The sequence below is a fragment of the Merops nubicus genome, unplaced genomic scaffold (assembly GCF_000691845.1).
Source record: "Merops nubicus isolate BGI_N331 unplaced genomic scaffold, ASM69184v1 scaffold3558, whole genome shotgun sequence".
NCBI classification, from domain to species: Eukaryota; Metazoa; Chordata; class Aves; order Coraciiformes; family Meropidae; genus Merops; species Merops nubicus.
In genome coordinates, this window is record NW_008624971.1 from 47,667 (window position 1) to 66,671 (window position 19,005).

Consider the following 19,005-nt stretch of genomic DNA (forward strand, 5'->3'; position numbering starts at 1 on the left):
GTGTAGCCTAAGGCCTTTATACTGTCCAGTAAAATTTCCTGTCATACAGATATTTAAAACATGTCACAGGATTTCAGTTGGAAAGTACAGTACAGTTCAAGTTGTAAACTGCAGGCTTATAGTCTATAATGATTCATGATAGTTACTATTGATTTGAGGGACTGTCAGTTTATGACGTGTTCATTTTTGCTATTCAGGCTATCACACTTTTGCCATTCTGTTTCTTCCTTTGCTTGTTGCAAACATTATGTGTAGCTACAAATCAAATTTTCACCTGTTTTTCTTAATACTGTACCAGTAGTAATATTGCAGTGTCTTTTATAAACTCTTTTTTATAGATATATGTAAGAGCACAATTTGAATATGATCCAGCAAAAGATGACCTCATTCCTTGCAAAGAAGCTGGCATCAGATTCCGCGTTGGTGATATTATTCAAATCATAAGCAAAGACGATCACAACTGGTGGCAGGGTAAACTTGAGAACTCCAAAAATGGTACTGCAGGTCTTATTCCTTCTCCTGAACTTCAAGAATGGTATGACTTAAGTTTTCTATAAAAATTAATTTGGCTTTGCTTTTATTTCTTTCTTTCATGCTTTCTGTTGTTGTGTAGTTAGCTTTTGTATATCTTTTCTTTATCTAAAAAAAAAGTATATGTATTGCCTCAGTTTCTGTGGCATTGATTTTTTTTTTCTCATATATGCATAGCAGTAAGGGTTTCATGCACACCCCATACATGTGGTTGCATTAGAAAAATAAACGCCTGTGTTAGTAAACATTGTCTGTGCTTTCTGATACACTATAGGAAACTAGGACTGAAGGTTACATACAAATTCTTCATCTAAGTGGGTCAAATGAATTTCTGTTTTAGGTTCTGAACCCTGTTTTCATTAGCACTGCTTACATCCAGGTGCTGCAGGAAAAACGCGTTAGGAAGATATCAAGCACAAAGGTCATTTAGAGAGTTTTGGGAGTTTCTCTCCTTTTCATTTTTCATGTGAAAGCCAAAAAGTGGCAAGAAATCACAAGTGGAAAGATTCCTGAATGACAGATTGAACTGCAGTGGTACTGAGTACTGCAGAAGCAATGCAGAGCCTTTAAACAACCTTCTGCAAAAGCTGCTTAGTAAATGTTTTGAATGTATCAGCACAAATTCTGGCAAGCTAAGTCCTAGGCCATGAATGGTATGGCCATAACTCAAGAAAGTTCATCAATATTGATAATCTAGCCCAAAACATTTCATACAAGATTTTGCACATAAAAGAACTCGAAGGCTATAAAGTTCACCTGTGCCACCTGTACTGGCTAAGGGAGATTTTACTAGAAGAGAAACAGGTAGACAAGACATTTCGTTCCATCTCAAGAGCTCCCTTGCGAGCCTTGATCTAAGGGAGGCACTGGTATACATTGCAACAGGAACACTTGCAATACTTCATCCTAAAGGTCAGCCTCAAAATAGTTACACAACACAACTTGTGCAGAAGTAATTTAGACCATAGTGGTGTTTTCAGGCTTCATGTTCTTCCAGTCTAATCTGCTGCAAAGTGGCCTACAGCCATTTTAGGAGCTGCTCTTCCTCCTGTGCCCCCTTGATCTGTGAGATTTCATAATTACCACAAAGGAGATACTCTTTAGATCAAAATGCCTCTTTCCGTTTTTAAGTCATCAAAACAAAAAAGGGTTTTGAAAAGTTTTACTGTAGTCTTGATCAATTAAAAAGTCTTATTTTTCTATTTCATTCTCTGGCCGTTTTCAAAATACACCAATTACAACAAAAAAAATGTTTTTAATTCTCCATACGCCAGGCGAGTTGCTTGTATTGCCATGGAGAAGACCAAACAGGAGCAACAGGCCAGCTGTACATGGTTTGGAAAGAAAAAAAAGCAGTACAAAGACAAATATTTGGCAAAGCACAATGCAGGTATGCAAAATAAATAAAAAGTGTCTTTATCAGGTTAATTTTTTTACAGTGTAAACCTTACCGTTAGTTGTTCAGCCACTGTTACATAAACCTAACGAGTTACTTAGGAAATATATGAATAAAACTCTAATTATGCCGACATTACTCTGCCTGTTCTTTGCTATTTAGACATATATCTTAAGCAGTGAGAGGCAAGCTGCAACAAAATAAATGTATCATAATATCTCAATATAGGCTTACAGCGTTTTGGGTTTTGTATTTAAAGGAGTACTAGAAACCCACAGGATATGAATTTTGCAATCTTTAACTGTACTGTGCTCTACAGAAGACTTTTCAGTAGCATTCTTGTTAATATGTTTATAGTTATAGATTATATATGTGAAAATATGAAAGCGCAATTTTCTTGAAGTGTTAGAGCTGGAAGTGGATTAAGGGCCATTGCATAGTCAGTGTGTGATTTACAGTTGCCAGATATAACAAACTCTGAAAGTTTATCCTCCTTGCAGTGATTTCTGCCTGAATCCTAAGTTTTAGTTTTCTATTTAGACTGCTGAAAAATGTAATTGTTTCAGAAAATTTTGAAAGTAGAAGGGTAGAGTAAGAGATTCTTGCTGAGTAAAATTCATTATTTTTAATAGTAAAGAAGGAAGACACCTTTGTTCATGAGTGGAATTTAGTTAATTTCTTCTTCTGATATAAAATACTCGAATGTGTTGAAATTGTCACTGTTGCTTTTGCATTGATATCACATACTGTGATGATAAATATGTTGTGATCTCTTGGGACAATTGCGGAGATTTTTATTAGAATTTAAAGATATACCTGTCCAAACATTATGATGAAAGTATTTTATATATTGCATTTGTTTCTGGGTTTTTTTTCAGTTGCATTCTTGAATGCACCAATTAAACAATATAAATATCTATTTTTACATTTCTCCTTACCTGTGTAATCTGTTTGCATTATCAGAGCTCACAATATATCAGTACTACACAATTAATGTTTACTTAAAAGTCATTTGGAAATAAAATCTAAGGAAGTCAAAGAACAGTAGTTGTCATTTACAGTCCTTAATTCACCATCACATTTAAGGTGCTCACAGTTAAATATAAAATTATTCCTTATTCTGAAAACCCTTGCAAGTGGAGATTGAAATCTCTAACTTGTTTCCTTCCTTCTTCTGGTTTAACATTCTGGTCGTTTTAACGTTCCCACTTCATTGCAGTAGCAGTAACCCATGTTTTACTAATTATGGCCTTAACAAAAACTGTTGAGAATAAACTGGATTTTATGACCTAAAGTCTTTGATAATGCTGGTTTTAAAGTATTATTAATTGCTCCCAGCAGACATTCCTAACAGCATTGCTACTCCCTTCAGTTGTGGCAGTTTAAGGTTGCATGGCCATGCTGTTTATCAGTTAACTGAAGGACAACCCAACAGAAAACATGGTTTCCTTTTCTTTCTTTAAGGCAGATACATTTCTTAATACAGTTTGCAGTGCAGCTGTGTAGTTGGTAATGTCAGTGTGACTAAGCACACCATGCTGCAAAGAGCAAGGCAATACTGGAGGAGCAAAACAAGCTCAAAAATGTTGTATCAGTTAAATCCCTGAAAGTAATCTGGACTTTCCTAGCCTGAAGTAGGAGAGACATTTTGGGAAAGACCGACAAGTGGCAAGAAAGCACTTGCCACTGTTACTGTTGTTAGTCACTTTACAGCACAGCGTTTACCAAAAATCAGAACTGTAAACGTTAAAAGTTATCATAGTGGCCATAAAAGAAATTATTCTTTTCAGAACACCATCTGACACTTCCCCTTAAGGAGTCAAAAAGTTAATGGAAGCACATATTGGAATCAAGGTTTCTCTTAGGAATGTGTATTGATCTTACGTTGAGGTATTAAAGGTGATGCCAGTAATATTCCAGGGAATGATGCTAAATGTAAGATATAAAGAGGTTCACTGAAATTCTGTGGTGGTCACAGGAGTTTAACTCAGGTGGTGCTGAATTCACCTTCTCTGAACTGAACTACTCCATCATGTCTGGTATTGATAGAAATATGGCAACAGTGGCTTTTGGAAGCTTTCAGTGCATCTGTCTCAGGGTAAAAACCATATCTTTTCTTCAGTTGGATCCAAAATGAGTATAAAAATTTGGAACTGAGAAACCTAATCTAGATATCAAAATGTTGCTCTTACAAGAAAGTAGAATGTATTTAACTTTTATCTTAGTATAAAATTCAAGAAGTTGTTTAGCAGTATGTAATCTGTTTGGACTTCCCTGTTGTTTTTGTCTTAGGGATGAGACTGAGCTGGGGTGATAAGAAATGACCTAGTGAAGTATTTCATAGACAGCTAAGATTTGTGTGACTAGCTAATGATTTGAGAGCTAAGATTATGGTGCAATATATTGAGATATTTCTGGAACTGAAAATGAAATTATTCTGCAAATTGGACATAGTTAGGAAGTTAAGAGGTTAATACTCAGTTGCTTTTTATAATTAAAAGCAAATATATTCTCCTTTGCAAGGAAAATACCATCCTGTTTTTCTTTCCTGCATACTTGCTATTATTGTGTTCTTCAAGAGACAGTTTTGTGATCATGCATCTTATGGATCATGCATCTAATGTCAGTTTTAAACCAAAGCCCACAGAAAAAAATAAATATTTTTCATCATTAGGTTCACTGACATTTTTATAAATGTTCTAAAGATATATTGCTGTGATATCTAGATGTATTTTTAACTTATTTTATTGAATTGTTATTGCAGGACTTCATAAAAGAACACTCTTTTGAACATATTAGAACTATGCTTTGTATTATACATAATGTAGAAAATTGCCAAGCTTTTACAAAATATGTTTATCATTTCTTACTGTGATTTATTTGCCTTGTGTTTAGACTATTGCATGGTAAAGTTTATTTTGTGCATATACTTTTTATTTTACTAATATATTACAAGCCATATCTCAATGACCCCTGTACATTTTTCATGCTGTCTTACTCCCAATGGCCTCTGTGCATGTAAGTAACCTGTCAAGTGACAATGCCTCTTTATTTGCTTCTTACTGTTTCCTTTCAAGAACTCCCTTTCGTTATTAGCTAGTAACACAGAAGCATTAAAGTTCAGTCTTTAAATGTGCCCTGTATTCCTCATATCTTGTGTATATTAAAAAATAAGTCATTTTTCTTTTGCATTTGAAAACCCTATAATCATTAGTTACATCCATGTAGACTGAGACACATCTTCTCCATGCTGCTAGTTTGTGATGAATGCATAAATACGTATCATTTCTGTTGTTTGTTCCTGTTGTTTCTATCTAACATAATATGGTTTTGTTCAAGAAGAAAAGAAAGGATTGATTTTTTAAATTATTTTTAAAGGGAAAAGATATTTACAGGGCTAGGTGCTTAGAATGGTAAAACTTTTGAACTTGTTGTAGTTCTTTAACCCTTTCTATTATTACATGAATTATTAATTAGTGTAAATAATGTGAAGTTGCAGAAAGGACAGTAGTAAAAATTCCATGTTTGTCGAGGTAAAGAAAAATATGACTAAATTCTTGCTCGTAATATTTGGGGAAAGTTTGAAAGAGATTCTTCTTTAGGATGAAATTCAAAATACTTCAAATGGACTAGGAAGTTTTCATATCTGTATCTTTTCAAGGTCTTATAATAAGAGTTGAACAGATAAGTGACTAAGTTGTAGTTTGACCAAATTGATGTAGATCTACTTTAGGGTAAAAGACTGCCATTGACTTGAAAAATTTGCCCTATAAAAAGAAACACTTTTAAGTTAAATCCTTTGCTGCTTTAACTGGGACTTCAGTGCAAAGAACATGTGCTTTCTGGTAGGCTCCACAGCCTTAATGCTGCTCTTGGTGGTTGGGGACTTCTGGAGAAAGCAAAGTAAAGCTCCCACCACTGCTTGCTTTCCTGAGGGGTTTTGGGTAGGAGGAGAGGGAGAGAGAGGGAGATGTATCCAGATTCATCCTAAAAGATGGATGGGATATAGCTGAGGTGAACACACTAGCTTGGGACTTGGAAAAACTCAGAGATCCCATACTTCAGATGCAGTCTCTCCTCCCTTCTTTTATAGCATGCATAAATACAGAACTGAAAACTCTTGTTTGTTATTCTGCTTGCAATTGCTGATTGTTGTAATCTTTTTAAGTGAAATTAGCTGCCTCCTGGCTTCTTTTTTCATTAGAATTCAGGAAGAATTACCTGAGATGATATGGTATTGGACACAGGAGGAATAAGCTGCTTTCAATGAACAAAACTTGATTTGTCAGTCATTATATGCCTTGGCAATTGACAATAGATTGATAAGCATGATGGAATTCATTCAATTTCAAATGCAGTTGAAATTATTTCTGAAATAATACTTTTACAATTTTTCCCTAAATATGACGGAGGTTCTTTTATGTAATGCCATCACTTTTTATTAGAATTCTTCATTCTGTCATGTTTTAAAAGCATGTCAACTTAACTGGCACGTGTGTTTAAAGAGCAGTCTAATTACAGTTAAAATGGTGGTGGTTTTGGAGAGCAAATACCACAAAGTATTAACATTCTTCTCTATCCATTTCTTATAGATCTTGTTAAAACATGGTTATGAAAGTATCCCTATCTTCAGTGTAAATAGATGTTCTCATATTGTATTCATGTTGGTCACTGTCTACAGATTTTTCTTTAGTACTGCTATTTCTTAGGAATGCAAACGTGAATGGCATGCCATTTTAGATAATTTTTGTGGTCTGCTGAATACTGCATGAAAGGACGTGCAAACTTTCCTGAGCATTTCAGTAGCTTTGTTGCTGCTTCTTAAGTTTTTAATTGAACATTTTTGTTAAAATTGGATAATGAAATGTTTTTATTTTCCATAACGTATTACTTTGTATTGTAAATCTAGAACTTGTTAAAATTGTAATTTTTAGCACTATTAATTATCACCCTTAATATGCCTTTTTTTTCTTATGCCTGGGGGCTTTTTCTTTTGTGTTTTAGTGTTTGATCAATTAGACCTCGTCACATATGAAGAAGTAGTAAAACTGCCAGCATTCAAAAGGAAAACACTAGTCTTACTAGGTAATTTTGAGTTATTATTCTGAACGTAACAGCATAGTTTTGAACCCTTTCTGGTGGAAAAGTTATAATTCATTTTTATGTTGTGGATTAGGTGCACACGGTGTTGGAAGAAGACACATAAAAAACACACTCATCACAAAACACCCGGACAGATTTGCTTACCCCATTCCCCGTAAGTAGCAATGTTCTGTGTACTGCAGAATGGTTTGTGCCATCCTTGACCACACGTCCATTGTACTACCATGTGTGTTCAGTTCTGCTGAGGTGAATCCTATCTTAAAGCAGGGAGCTGTGGTAGGGCTGGGTATATTTCTTCTTTTCTTTTTTTTTTGGGGGGGAGGGATAACTAAGTAGTACCAATTTTACATTAAATGTTTCTTAGTGTTAAAAAAACTTCTGAAGCATGCTTCTCCCTACTCCAAATGTTTGTTAATTTAGAATGAGGCTAAAACATTTTTCATTTTTCTGTGCTAATTTTATATTTACAGTTCAGGTAAGACTGGAACAGCCTTGACATTTAAAACACCTATAAATCCCATGAGAAGAAATATAAAATTAATTTAGAGGAAACTTCTAATGTGTAGCTTATATGAATGTTTTAAATTATTTTTCACAGCCTGTCTGGAACCTAGGTATTACACTGAAGGACTGGTATTATACTAAAATAACTTCAAGTTCCAGGGACGAAAGTAACAAAAAGAAAACACAATCAACTTCACTGCTTACAAGTAGATTGTTATGAAGGGCAGAGGGGTATTTTCCGTTCATGACCATCTCTGTCAGTACTATGGCAGGACTCTCATATCCTACTACCTGATCTCTTGGAGATGTACCCTTTTTCCTCAGACTAGGCATTCTGAAACAAGAGCATCCAGCAACTAACTCTGTCCACCATATTTCAGGCTGACTTCAGAGACAGCATGCATGGCTCAGAAGTGACATTGATGACCGTTATGCATTAATTTAATTTTCTTTGTTAGCACTTTACTTTAAAACTGCACTTAGGTGGTTTTTTACCTATAAGTATCTTGTTGCTAAAAAGTATTAATTTTTAAGAACTTATCTGTAGACTATTTGAAAGGGGAAAAAGATTAGTTGGCTGCAGATGGCTCCTAGATAAGGAGTTAGACAAAGAGCAGCAGAAGGAAGACAGAAGGACCTAGCCCCTTTGAAAGCATGAGGCATTAGATGACCCCAGCAGCCGTGTGAAATTGCACTGTTTTGTCACACTACTGTTTATATCTAGACACATAAATCCTGGATTAGGCACTTAAACAGTGTGGTGCCAGGAGTATGTGACGTACATTGTACCTGTTAAATACAGACGAGATATGGAGGAAGGAGGGTAGTAACCCAGCAAGTATGTTCTCCATTACAAAGACCTAAAACAAAGAGTCATAAGTATTTTACAGTATGCTTTTCACCCAGTATCTCTCCAGTACTAACTGCATTGCTGTGGGAAGGTAGAAGCTAAACTAGTTATTTTTTCTTCAAATAGCTATTAAAATGGACTCACCTATGCTGTGATGACCATGCCTTAGATTGCCTGCATTAGGTTCCTGCTCTGTGAAAGCACTGAAATTGTTTCACTGATTATACAAGAAGACTAAAAAGACTGGACTGCAAATAAGGATGAAACTCAAGTGCTTAAGCATCAGTATGATGTTTAGATGCCTGTTTTAGACACCACTTGACCTCCAGCCCCACTCCAGAAGACCAGTGGTCTCCTTTGTCTCCTGTGTTATATATAATAGTCCTATATGAATGTTTCAGATTTAAAGCACTTAAAGTATTTAAAACAGCACCTTCTGCAGATGTTTAGAGACCCAAATCACTTCCTTATGTTAGTGATGTACTTAGGTCATACAAAATACATCACCTACACCTGGAAGTATTATGGGAACCTGATCTGCCTTTCAGCTCACTCGGAGTGTGGGGTTGTGGGGATTGCTTCATGAAGAAATTGCCTACCTACTGAAAAGCTGATCATAAAGGTCGTGTCAAACACAGTGGTAATTAATTGAAAGAATTAGTAGGTTATACATCTCTTATCACAAAGATCTGCAGAAGCAATATATTCATTCACAAACTATGTTACTGCTAAGTAGCTTTCATCTCTCTTAAAAAGTAATCAGGCCCTCACCAACTTTTTATACTTACAGTTTCACACTCAGAAGGAGAAAACCTCATAAGAATTTAAGTAAAAAAAAGGAAAATAAGTGTTTTTGCAGAAGAACATGATTTGGAGAAAAATGAAAGTGTGTAAGTTCAGTAGACCTAGGGCAGCAATGAGTACTATAGTGATATTTTATGGTTTATATAATCCATTGTTCTTTAATTCTTTAAAGCAATAACAATCATCTGTAGTATTTTTAGATAACTCTTCATCTCTAAAATATGCTAATTAATCCTCAGAACATTGCTGATTCATCCTATGAACAATAATAGTTATAATTAAAAATAGAAGAAGTTATGTACAATTTTGGGATACCTTGCTTGAAATCATCATTGGGTTTTTGTAAGATACGGGATTAGATTGGGAAGAGATGTGGTGTTTCAGATATGTCACCAACATAAGTATGATAGTGGAAAAATATGGGAGTAAATCAGTTTGTGAGGGCCTATTAGAAGAGAGAGAAGCAGGTGGATATCAGTGTGGCTGTGGAGAAGAGAGGAACAGATGGCCTACAGAATCTCAGAATGGTTGAGATACCTGCCTCTGGAGGTCATCTGCTCCAATCCCAATGCTCAAGCAGGGCCACTAGAAGCAGTTGCCAAGGACCGTGTCCTGGTGACTTTTGAATATCTCCAAGGATGGAAACTCTGCCACCTCTCTGGGCAATCTATGCCAGTGCTGACCCTTACAGGGAAAAAAATATTTCCTTGGGTTCAGACAGAAACTCTTGTGTTTTAGTGTGTGCCCATCGCCTCTTGTCCTGTCATTGAGCACCGCTGAAAAGAGACTTGCTCCATGTTTTTTACACCTTCGCTTTAGATATTTGTACTCATTGATGAGATCCTCCAAGCCTTGTCTTCTCCAGGCTGACAGTCCCAGCTCACTCAGCCTTTCCTCACAGGAGAGGTGCTCCAGTCCCTTAGTGTCCCTTCACTGGACTTACCCAGTGTGTCCATGCCTTTTTTACTAGTGAGCTCAGAACTGGACACAGCACTCCCAAGTGTGGCCTCACCAGTGCTGAGTAGAGGGAAAAGATCACCTCTATCCATCTGCTCCCTGTACTTGATCTAATGCAGCCCAGGATACTCTTAGCCCTTCTTTGCCAAAAGGGCACTTTGCTGGCTTATGTTCAACTGTCTACCAGTACCCCCCACAGGGCCTTTCCTGGAGAGCTGCCTTCCAGCTGGTCCGTCCTCAGCATGTGAATGAGGTGTAGGAAGACTCGGCACTTCCCCTTTTTGAATTTTATGAGATTCTTCTCAACCTGTTTCTCCAGCCTGTCAAGATCTCTCTGGATGGCCACACAACCCTCTGGTGTATTAACCACTCCTCCCAGTTTTGTGTCATTGGTATCCTTGCTGAGGGTTACACTCTGCCCCATCATCCAGATCATTAATGAAGATGTTGAACAGGATTGGGCCTGGTACTGGTCCCAGGGTTAAAATGGAGATGTTGAGTTGTTTAGAAACTATGAAAAATGTGAAATTTGGCCTTTGTTTGGTGTTGAAAGCAGCTGATAGTCTTGGCCAGGTAAAGGTTGTTTATGACCTTCCTCTGTTATGTTCTTTCTCTGTTAACTTCTCTGCATCTCTTCATCTCTTACTTTTCCCAACACACATCCACCAGATTCCTGCTTTTCTCAGCCCTTATCATTCTGCCTACCTCTAGCTCATGCTTTGTTGTTCTATGTGTAGTTTGACAGGTCATCATTCAGTGAATAAGTATTAACAAACCAAACAAAAGCCATAGATAAGCATAACACTGCTTTTGTACTAAAAATATTTTGTGTTTTGTGTTTTCAGACACAACCCGACCTCCAAAGAAAGATGAAGAAAATGGGAAAAATTACTACTTTGTATCACATGACCAAATGATGCAGGATATATCAAACAATGAATATTTGGAATATGGCAGCCATGAGGATGCAATGTATGGGACAAAACTGGAAACAATACGAAAGATCCATGAGCAGGGACTAATTGCAATACTTGATGTAGAACCTCAGGTAACTAATTAGAAGTGTATGAAAACGGACTCATCACAAATCCTTCAACCTTATTTTATTGGGATATATTTAATTTTATTGGCTGCATACTAAGTAAGTAATGTATACAGTAATGTGGACCAGAAGTCCCTGGAAGACCCAAGGTATCAATCTGTGAAGTCGAATTCTGGTAATCATCTAGTTAGAAGAACATACAGCAGAAACAAATTTGCAGTTTAGCTTGGCATGTAACCACTGTAGATTGAAAGTCTACTTACTGTTTAACTTTTTACTATGTTAACCTCATGTCTAGTGAAACCTATCAAAACAAGTGATTGTCATTGACCGCTAGGAATAATGGGGTTATATTTTCAAAAATTTCTCTTTGATGCTGTATTTTAGAGGGTAATCCTAATCCTAACTGACTCTTGTCTCTGTATCACTGTTGAGCATGGTCAGAAACATTTGTGATTAATCATCGGTATTGATCTTGTTTGCACAATGACCAGGATCAGTGTTGCTACTTTATAAATTCCTTTCAGTCTTGCAGTGTTACACTTTTTGGAAAAGGGCAGGAATGAGAAGCAGGCTTTCAAGAAACACTAATAGTTTGTTCATTCATTATATAAAAGCTTCAGTGGAAAATTCTGGTACGATTCCTTTGAAACATCCATGTAGTCATGACTTTCAGTTCACAGGGTTGTGTTTATATGTTTTCTTAATTGAGACAACATGAATATGGGCAAACATGATGTTTATGTTACTGGAAGAAGGGAGAATGAAAGAAGCATGAGGAAGGAAAGACATTAAAATTGTGATCAATGTTATCTATTTAAATTTGCTGCCTTCTCTCTTCTTTGTGAATGGATTCAAGTTGAAATTCATTGAGAATTTCAAGCATAAATAAGATACCTGGCTAAATTATTTAGGACAGTTCACCCAGTGTGCTGGTGTAGCACTGCTATGAGAAATAAAATCCCACATTTAACAGTTTTCAGGGAAAGCAGCATTTAGTTCAAGTGGAGCTGCTGTTAAAAGCAAACTCTCTTGATAAACCTTTTCAACTTGCATTATTCAGAAGCATTACAATCCTCAGAATCCATTTTAGTCTTTGTTAGAATATATTTACATTTGGTAGCAGCCAACTTTGCCACACTTCCTCAAGCATGTGTCTGGCAAGCCTCTTTCTTAACCAGCTTCCTTATGCACCCATCTCAGCTCATTAAGGCCAGCTTGCTTGTGGACTACTTCTAGTTGTCTTACACTGCTTGCCTGTTTTCCCATGGGTACTCTTAGTGATGAGAGTTTTCTTGACTTTCACATGTGGGATTTATCTCTCGTTTAGAGGATGTTGGCACAGATGATAAATGCTGATGGGTTTCAAGCAGCAGAGATTTAGTTAGCTTGGGAAAAGGGTGGATGGTGGCGTTTTAGTTTTTTGAAAGAAAAAAATCTTTGGAGAAGACAGGAAATGGAAGGAGCAAAAAAAGGCTGACTTTTAGTAGTCTTACTTTATCTTGTCCATACATTTGAATTCAGCTGAGGTATATTTACTTACTGTCCAGGACTTCAGTCTGATTTAGATCAGTACCAAATTTTTGTATATGGCAGCTTTGTGTGTCATTCAGTAAATTATGACTAAGTCAACTTTTTAATGAGAAATCTTTTCTTCTGCATAGATTTGGTTCAGGGGTTTGGTACTGCATTTACTGCATTAGTGCTACGCTCGCTTTTTAAAACCTTCACTATACTTAATTTTTAAAAACTTTGAACTTCTCAAATCACATTCTAGTTTGTTTCAGAAAATAAAAAATGTGTTGGTAGGAAGAAAAAGTTAAACAAAAAATATTCTAATCAATATTTTTTCTAAAATGCTGTTGGCTCTTTTACTTGAGCTCATGAATGAGCTTTTTTACATGGTGTTACTCAGTTTAATTGCTAACAGAATTGTGCAGTCTTTGAGAATGTATAGAAAGTCCTAAAACTTTAATTGTCTTGAAAACTTATTTTAATTAAGGATAAATACATGGTTTGCCCACCAAAAATGTAAAATAATGCAAAAAAGATAAGTGTCTGTATTACTAAGGAGTTGACTGCAGATCAGTTAAAAAAGCATTAGTAAATGACGATTGTGTATCTTTTGCTTGTGTAATTAAACTTACTTCACAGTAATTGTTGGGGGATTCTTCTAAAATACCTGGTTTTTTTCACCTAGGCATTGAAGGTCCTGAGAACTGCAGAGTTTGCTCCTTTTGTTGTTTTTATTGCTGCACCTACGATTACCCCAGGCATTAATGAGGTATGGCATGTTGCAATCTAACATCATATCGAGACAGAATTAAAGATGAGATTAAAATATGCAGATAAGATTCTTTAGTTGTTTTCTTGTCTCTAAACGGAGAGACAGAGGGACAGTTGTACAGCACCGTTACGAAGTTGTTTGAGATGTATTCATTGTTTATTAACTGGGTTTTTTCTAATCAAAATATGAACTTCAAGTTAAAGGATCCACATACTGTATTCTAAAAATGCATATTCTTTTATTTCATTCCCTGCCCTAGCTCAAAGATCCATTTCCAAATTCTTGATGAATCATTTTTTATTAGCACAAAATACTCAATCCTGGGTTACACTGCCAGCACTGGGATACAGCTGGCCTGAACTAAAGAAATGGGGCTGTATGACTGTGCTGTCAACCCACCCTTATCTTATAGTATCTTTTTTCTATTCAGCAAATATATATCAGAAATAGGCTTATTTATTTTGAAGACTGTTCTCTACAAATTGGAAGCTTTGACCGAAGGGGTAGTTGCTTGTGGACTATTGTTAAGTATTCATGGAAGTCCACAGCCTGGTTTATAGAGTACCCGCTCTGCAGATTGCTATTGATTTCAGTTATGATATCAAGCAATTCTGGATTTAGCTCACAACAGGGCAAACAGTATTTATACAAACACTTTATCTGCTCAGCCTTTTTTAAATCATTATATTAAGTTGCTTAATCAACTGGATTTGACCATGAATCTGTTCCAGATGTCCTAGATGCCTCCTTGAGCATGCAAAAAGAAAGTCAGAAGCCCTGTCTATTTCTACAGAAATAGCCTGTTTCTATAGAAATGCAATTACAGTATCCTGAGCATGAAACTATGACAACACTGCAGAGGCTTGCAGGAAAATAAGGAACAAGACAAACATATTTCAATGCACACACCCTCCATGATTATTAAAATACCAAGTGGAGAGTGAAAAATACTGACCTCGAGCTGCAATTATGCTGGCAGCTGAGGCATTTTACTAGTCACTGTTGCTGAAGGGACTGATTCTCACTTGCTTCTGGGATATTTACTGCCAGTTTGATCTGACCACGGCACTTCCCAGACCCTTTCGTGAGCTACTTTAGCTCTAAATTGGATTGTTGTCAGTTTTTAAGTATCTCACAAAGGCTGTGACAGGCACCAGTGCCAGAACAAGCACTGAAGGTGTGTAGCCAGAAAGAGAAATGGGAGGGGGAAGAAGGATCTTTTAACATTCACAGCACATTTCTCTGTGTCTAACAGGCCCGTACCCTAACTGGTAAATGTCACGAGTGTATCCACGACTATCTCTCAGAGCATCACAATTTGCAATGTTAGTGAAGCGACTGTTTAACTGCTGGTGTTTGTGTATGCTGTAAATCAGTACAGTCTTGAGAAAATACTGGAATTTTGTATTCTACACTGAAATTGCCATTTTGCAAGCAAATGACATGGCGTTACTGAAAAAACAGAATTGTTCTTAGAATATGTCAAGCAAAGCATTGTGCTTACAGCAGTGCTCAGGCAGCCAGGTACCCTGTGGAATTATGTAATTGCCTGGGTTTGTTGCCTCCATACCTGTGTCTCAGCTCCCAGATAGTCTTCTTTGGCCTCATTCATGTGTCAGCAGTACTTCACTTTTGATCTTCCAGCTGCAGGATATAATACAGAGACATTTGGGACAGTTCATATGAGGGAGAAATGTTTTCTGTGGTACACTAGGAAGAGGACAGAAATGTACCTTTCATAGTAGTGGTGGGGAAATAATCATTCATGCCAAAGAAATAGTATTAGAAGTAAAACAGTATGTTCTAAATATTTGCATTCATGCTGTAAGACTATGACTTTGTTTTAAGCTCTTGTGACTAAAGTCTCTGTGCACACAGGGTTTCACTCAGGTGCATGAATTGCTGAACTGAGGCCACATTTATAAAGCATGCTAATTTATGAATCAATTAAACTTAAGGAAAGGGAGGGACAGGAAATGGTAACAGCAACAGACATTACCCAAACAGAGGATCCCATTTTTCAAGGTTTACTGGGCCACATGAAGGGAGATAGGCAAGTTCTGTCTATGTGTTAGCAGCCTGCAAGGCAGCAAACAAGGGTGACGAGTGTGTGTTTCATATTTCCCATTCATGCTTCCTTTTTGAAAGGTTCATTTGCATAATGAGTATCCCTTTCTGTTTATCCTCTTATCCTGCTTTGTTTATTACACTTTTTGAGAACACTTCTGTAAATGACTGTCCTTTTTCCCCCCCCTTATGTTTTCTTAAATTTCATCTTTGCTTTTATTTTCATTTTCCTGCATTCGTACTAATTGTACATAGCTGCCAAAATGGTGCAGAAAATTGCCTGTAAGTACCAGCTAGGGGCTGACAAGGTAGTCCTGGTAATTGCAGTAGTTTTAGAATGTAGATACGCTTGTTCCCATTCAACATTATCTTTGCCGTTGGAATAAAAATTTAATGTAATAATGACTTCTGATATCTGCGCTAAAATTATCTGCTAGTCAAAAGAAACTAGAGAGTAAAATTTCTACTCTTACAGCTGTACATCTGAACTTCATTATAAAATCATTGCAGAGGTCTGATCTTAAAATTATCTCTCTTGAGACAGTTTAGCTTATCCTGAACCACACAAAAAATCTCAGTAGCCAAGGACCACACAAGCAAGGGTTAGGAGACAAAACATTATGCTTTCCAACTGAATGTAGCAGTACACTGTGAGCAGTTCTGCAAAGCAGAAGCCCAATTGAAATCATAAAGAAAATCTTCCAGAGTATACCCACCTGTCTAATTACAAAGGCTACTTTGCAACTATTGTTGTGCTAAAACAGAGAGAGGAGAGAGCATACCAGGAAACGCTGGAGTGGTTCCTCTTTCCTCCAGCTGTTTTCTACCTCCCATTGCCCAGACAGCAGCAAAGAGAAGCTGACAGGCTCTGCTTTTTGGATCTAAATCTGTATTGAGCAAAATTCTTCAGAATTTGAGCTATACTCTCCCCCTTCCTACAGCCAAAGAATAAAAGATGTTTGCAATCCACGAGCTGTTTGAATTCAGGAGAATTCCTTCCTGTGGGAGCAAATTTGGCAGAGGCCTGATGGCATGTTGCATTGTTCGCAGGCTCAGAAGGGAGTATTAGTAATTTGTTAGGCTGTGCTTTGGCTGTCACAAGCAGCAGCTATTCTCCTAGGTACTTTAAGGAAAAAAAAAAAAAAAAAAACAGCCCTCAGAGACCAAAGATATTCCTGGTGGGCTTTATGCATGTGAGAGAGATTTCATGAATAAAAGTCATGTTTCCTCCTTTCTGTCCTAGCTATGGTGAAGGAGAGAACGTTAGGAAAGTGAAATGAATTCTAGTGATAGGAAACAAAAATCTGTTCCAATTGTGGACTCACTAGCCCCAGAGAAAATGCCTATTGCATGAATGCCTAAGGAAGAAGAAAAGACAGATGTTCTGCTCCCAAATGTGAAATTACTGAAGTTGTGGTTGTTCATTTCCATGTCTGCAGATAGCTGAATAATCCTGATAAATATCTTCTTTCTTGACGCTATTGAGAGCACAGCTGCTGGAGAATATTCTTCTTGGAGAATGATCTGGGATGGTTACAATTCACTATTTAATTAAGATATTTTTGAGAAACTTAGAGTCACCTAGCAGAGTAAAAATTTTAAGGAAGTGTTAGCTTTGAAGATTAATTTTAGCAGTTAAGACGTACAGACACAGAGAAAATACTTAGCCAAGTCTGAGTTGGTTCTGCAAGTACAGACAGGTACTCTGTCACAAACACAGGTGAAGTTTGGTCCCAGAATAAAACAAAAACCAAGAACTGTAATTTCTTTTCTTTTTGCAGAACTTGAGAAAGTATGAACCTATTTGAAAACTGCTACAGTGGCCTATCCAAAAATATATTAAATAAGTAATTTTTTTAATAGGCTAGGAAATTTACATACTCCAAAATACAAGTTTGATCCCAGTAAACTTGGATCTAGGAGAAGCTAAGTGAGAAAAATATTAACATTTCATTAATATTTGAACTCTTAGTTTTGTGACATCTATGTGTGAAAGGTAAATACTAATATTCATTCTTCTCTACCTAACAGTTGGTGTTTTAAAGATGAGATAGCTCTAAGTTTTTCATATTTTTTCTTGTCAGTCACACTAACGTAAATGCTTTAGAGAAAAAAGCTCATTCCCATACTTGTATGTAAAGATGACAGTGATGGGAAATCTGAATAGCAGTTAAAAAGCTACATAAGACTTAAGAGTTCTAACGCTTTGGTGGGGGTTTCTCAGGGACTGTTGTGCTGTGAGAATGAACTCTTTTAAAGGTGCAATACGATTTTGCTAAGACTGGCTTTAAATATATTATTAATCTTAGCTAGATATCTTCAAAGCACCGAAAATATTCTGCTTGAATTTTTTGTTTCATTTGGAGGTTAATTTAAGCAGAAAAGTTTAGATACTCCACTGATATAAACTGATACCTCTTTTGGAATCTATGAGAAGTTGGCAGTTTACCTAACTAGGTTTTTGGCTTAAAGACACTGAAACATATGGCACATATGAAATGTTCCACATTAAAATATTTAATATTATTATTGATCTGTATTGTTCAATTTGTTATTAGCGTACATCAAGTTTACATCCACTGGCATTTTCCGTGGAGGTTCCAGCATCACTGGTGATGCATAATGGTCCATAAAAGGAGCACCTCTTGTACAGAAACACATGTGAGGAGTATTTGACTTTGAATGAAATGAGTAGTGATTATCAAGTGAACATGAAATCCCACCCTCATCTGAGGCTGCAGCTTTAGGAGAGAAGCAGAACTGTAACTTTGGTACAGAACTTCTTCAGAAGTTACTGGTTTCATAGCAACAGGGAAGGAGAACTGTCTCAGCAGAGGTTGTTCCCTTCAGAGGACTTGAAAGCCACTGTTCCACTCTAATTTACTAATACTCAGGAAATTTAAACAGAAAAAAAAAAAGGTAGCGGGAGGGTCTCTTTTATTAGCCACATAAATTCTGTGCCCAAAATAATTTTTTGTGAAAAACAGCTATAGGGACTGTGTGTGTACTGCCTTCATCCTAAAACTGTGTTGTCATAAAGTGTATCTCAGTGGGTTGATCAGGTAAGGTGAGCCTATAGATCACAGAGCAGCGGGAGTCTAAACCGTTCATAGGTAGTTTTGCCTCATGTCCACCCCAAACCTGTGGAGGGGAAGGACTGGATTACTTTCCTGTGGCTATTTCAAGATTCCTGAAAGCAGCAAATTATTTCTTTTTTAATTTCTAAGGTAATTTGCAGGGAGAGAATTCAAAGTTCAAATTTCTGCAGAGGCCTAGAAAGAATCGTTTTGCTGTCACGCTGTCTCAGAAAAGCAGACCTCACTAAGGAAGCCCATCACTATAGAGCTCTGGCTGCACAGTCCAGCCACACAGCAGGATGCAATTTCTGCAGGGACGTTGACACAAAGCTATGGAGAGCACCAGTCTGCTGTCTCTGGCCCTTCTTGAGCACGGGCTGTGTGGTT

At 36.8% G+C, this 19,005-nt stretch overlaps 1 protein-coding gene across 1 annotated transcript in view; it reads left to right on the top strand.

Annotated features, from left to right (window-relative positions):
• The window catches only part of CASK (calcium/calmodulin-dependent serine protein kinase (MAGUK family)), a gene marked incomplete at its 5' end in the record, with an annotated part of 61,188 nt that overhangs the window by 40,190 nt on the left and 1,993 nt on the right, over positions 1–19,005 (top strand). The window contains 6 exons of the mRNA XM_008945504.1: positions 339–535; positions 1,806–1,921; positions 6,932–7,012; positions 7,104–7,184; positions 10,991–11,193; positions 13,388–13,471. Of these exons, the coding sequence (XP_008943752.1) occupies positions 339–535; positions 1,806–1,921; positions 6,932–7,012; positions 7,104–7,184; positions 10,991–11,193; positions 13,388–13,471 (762 nt within the window). The remainder of the gene's footprint in view (positions 1–338; positions 536–1,805; positions 1,922–6,931; positions 7,013–7,103; positions 7,185–10,990; positions 11,194–13,387; positions 13,472–19,005) is intronic.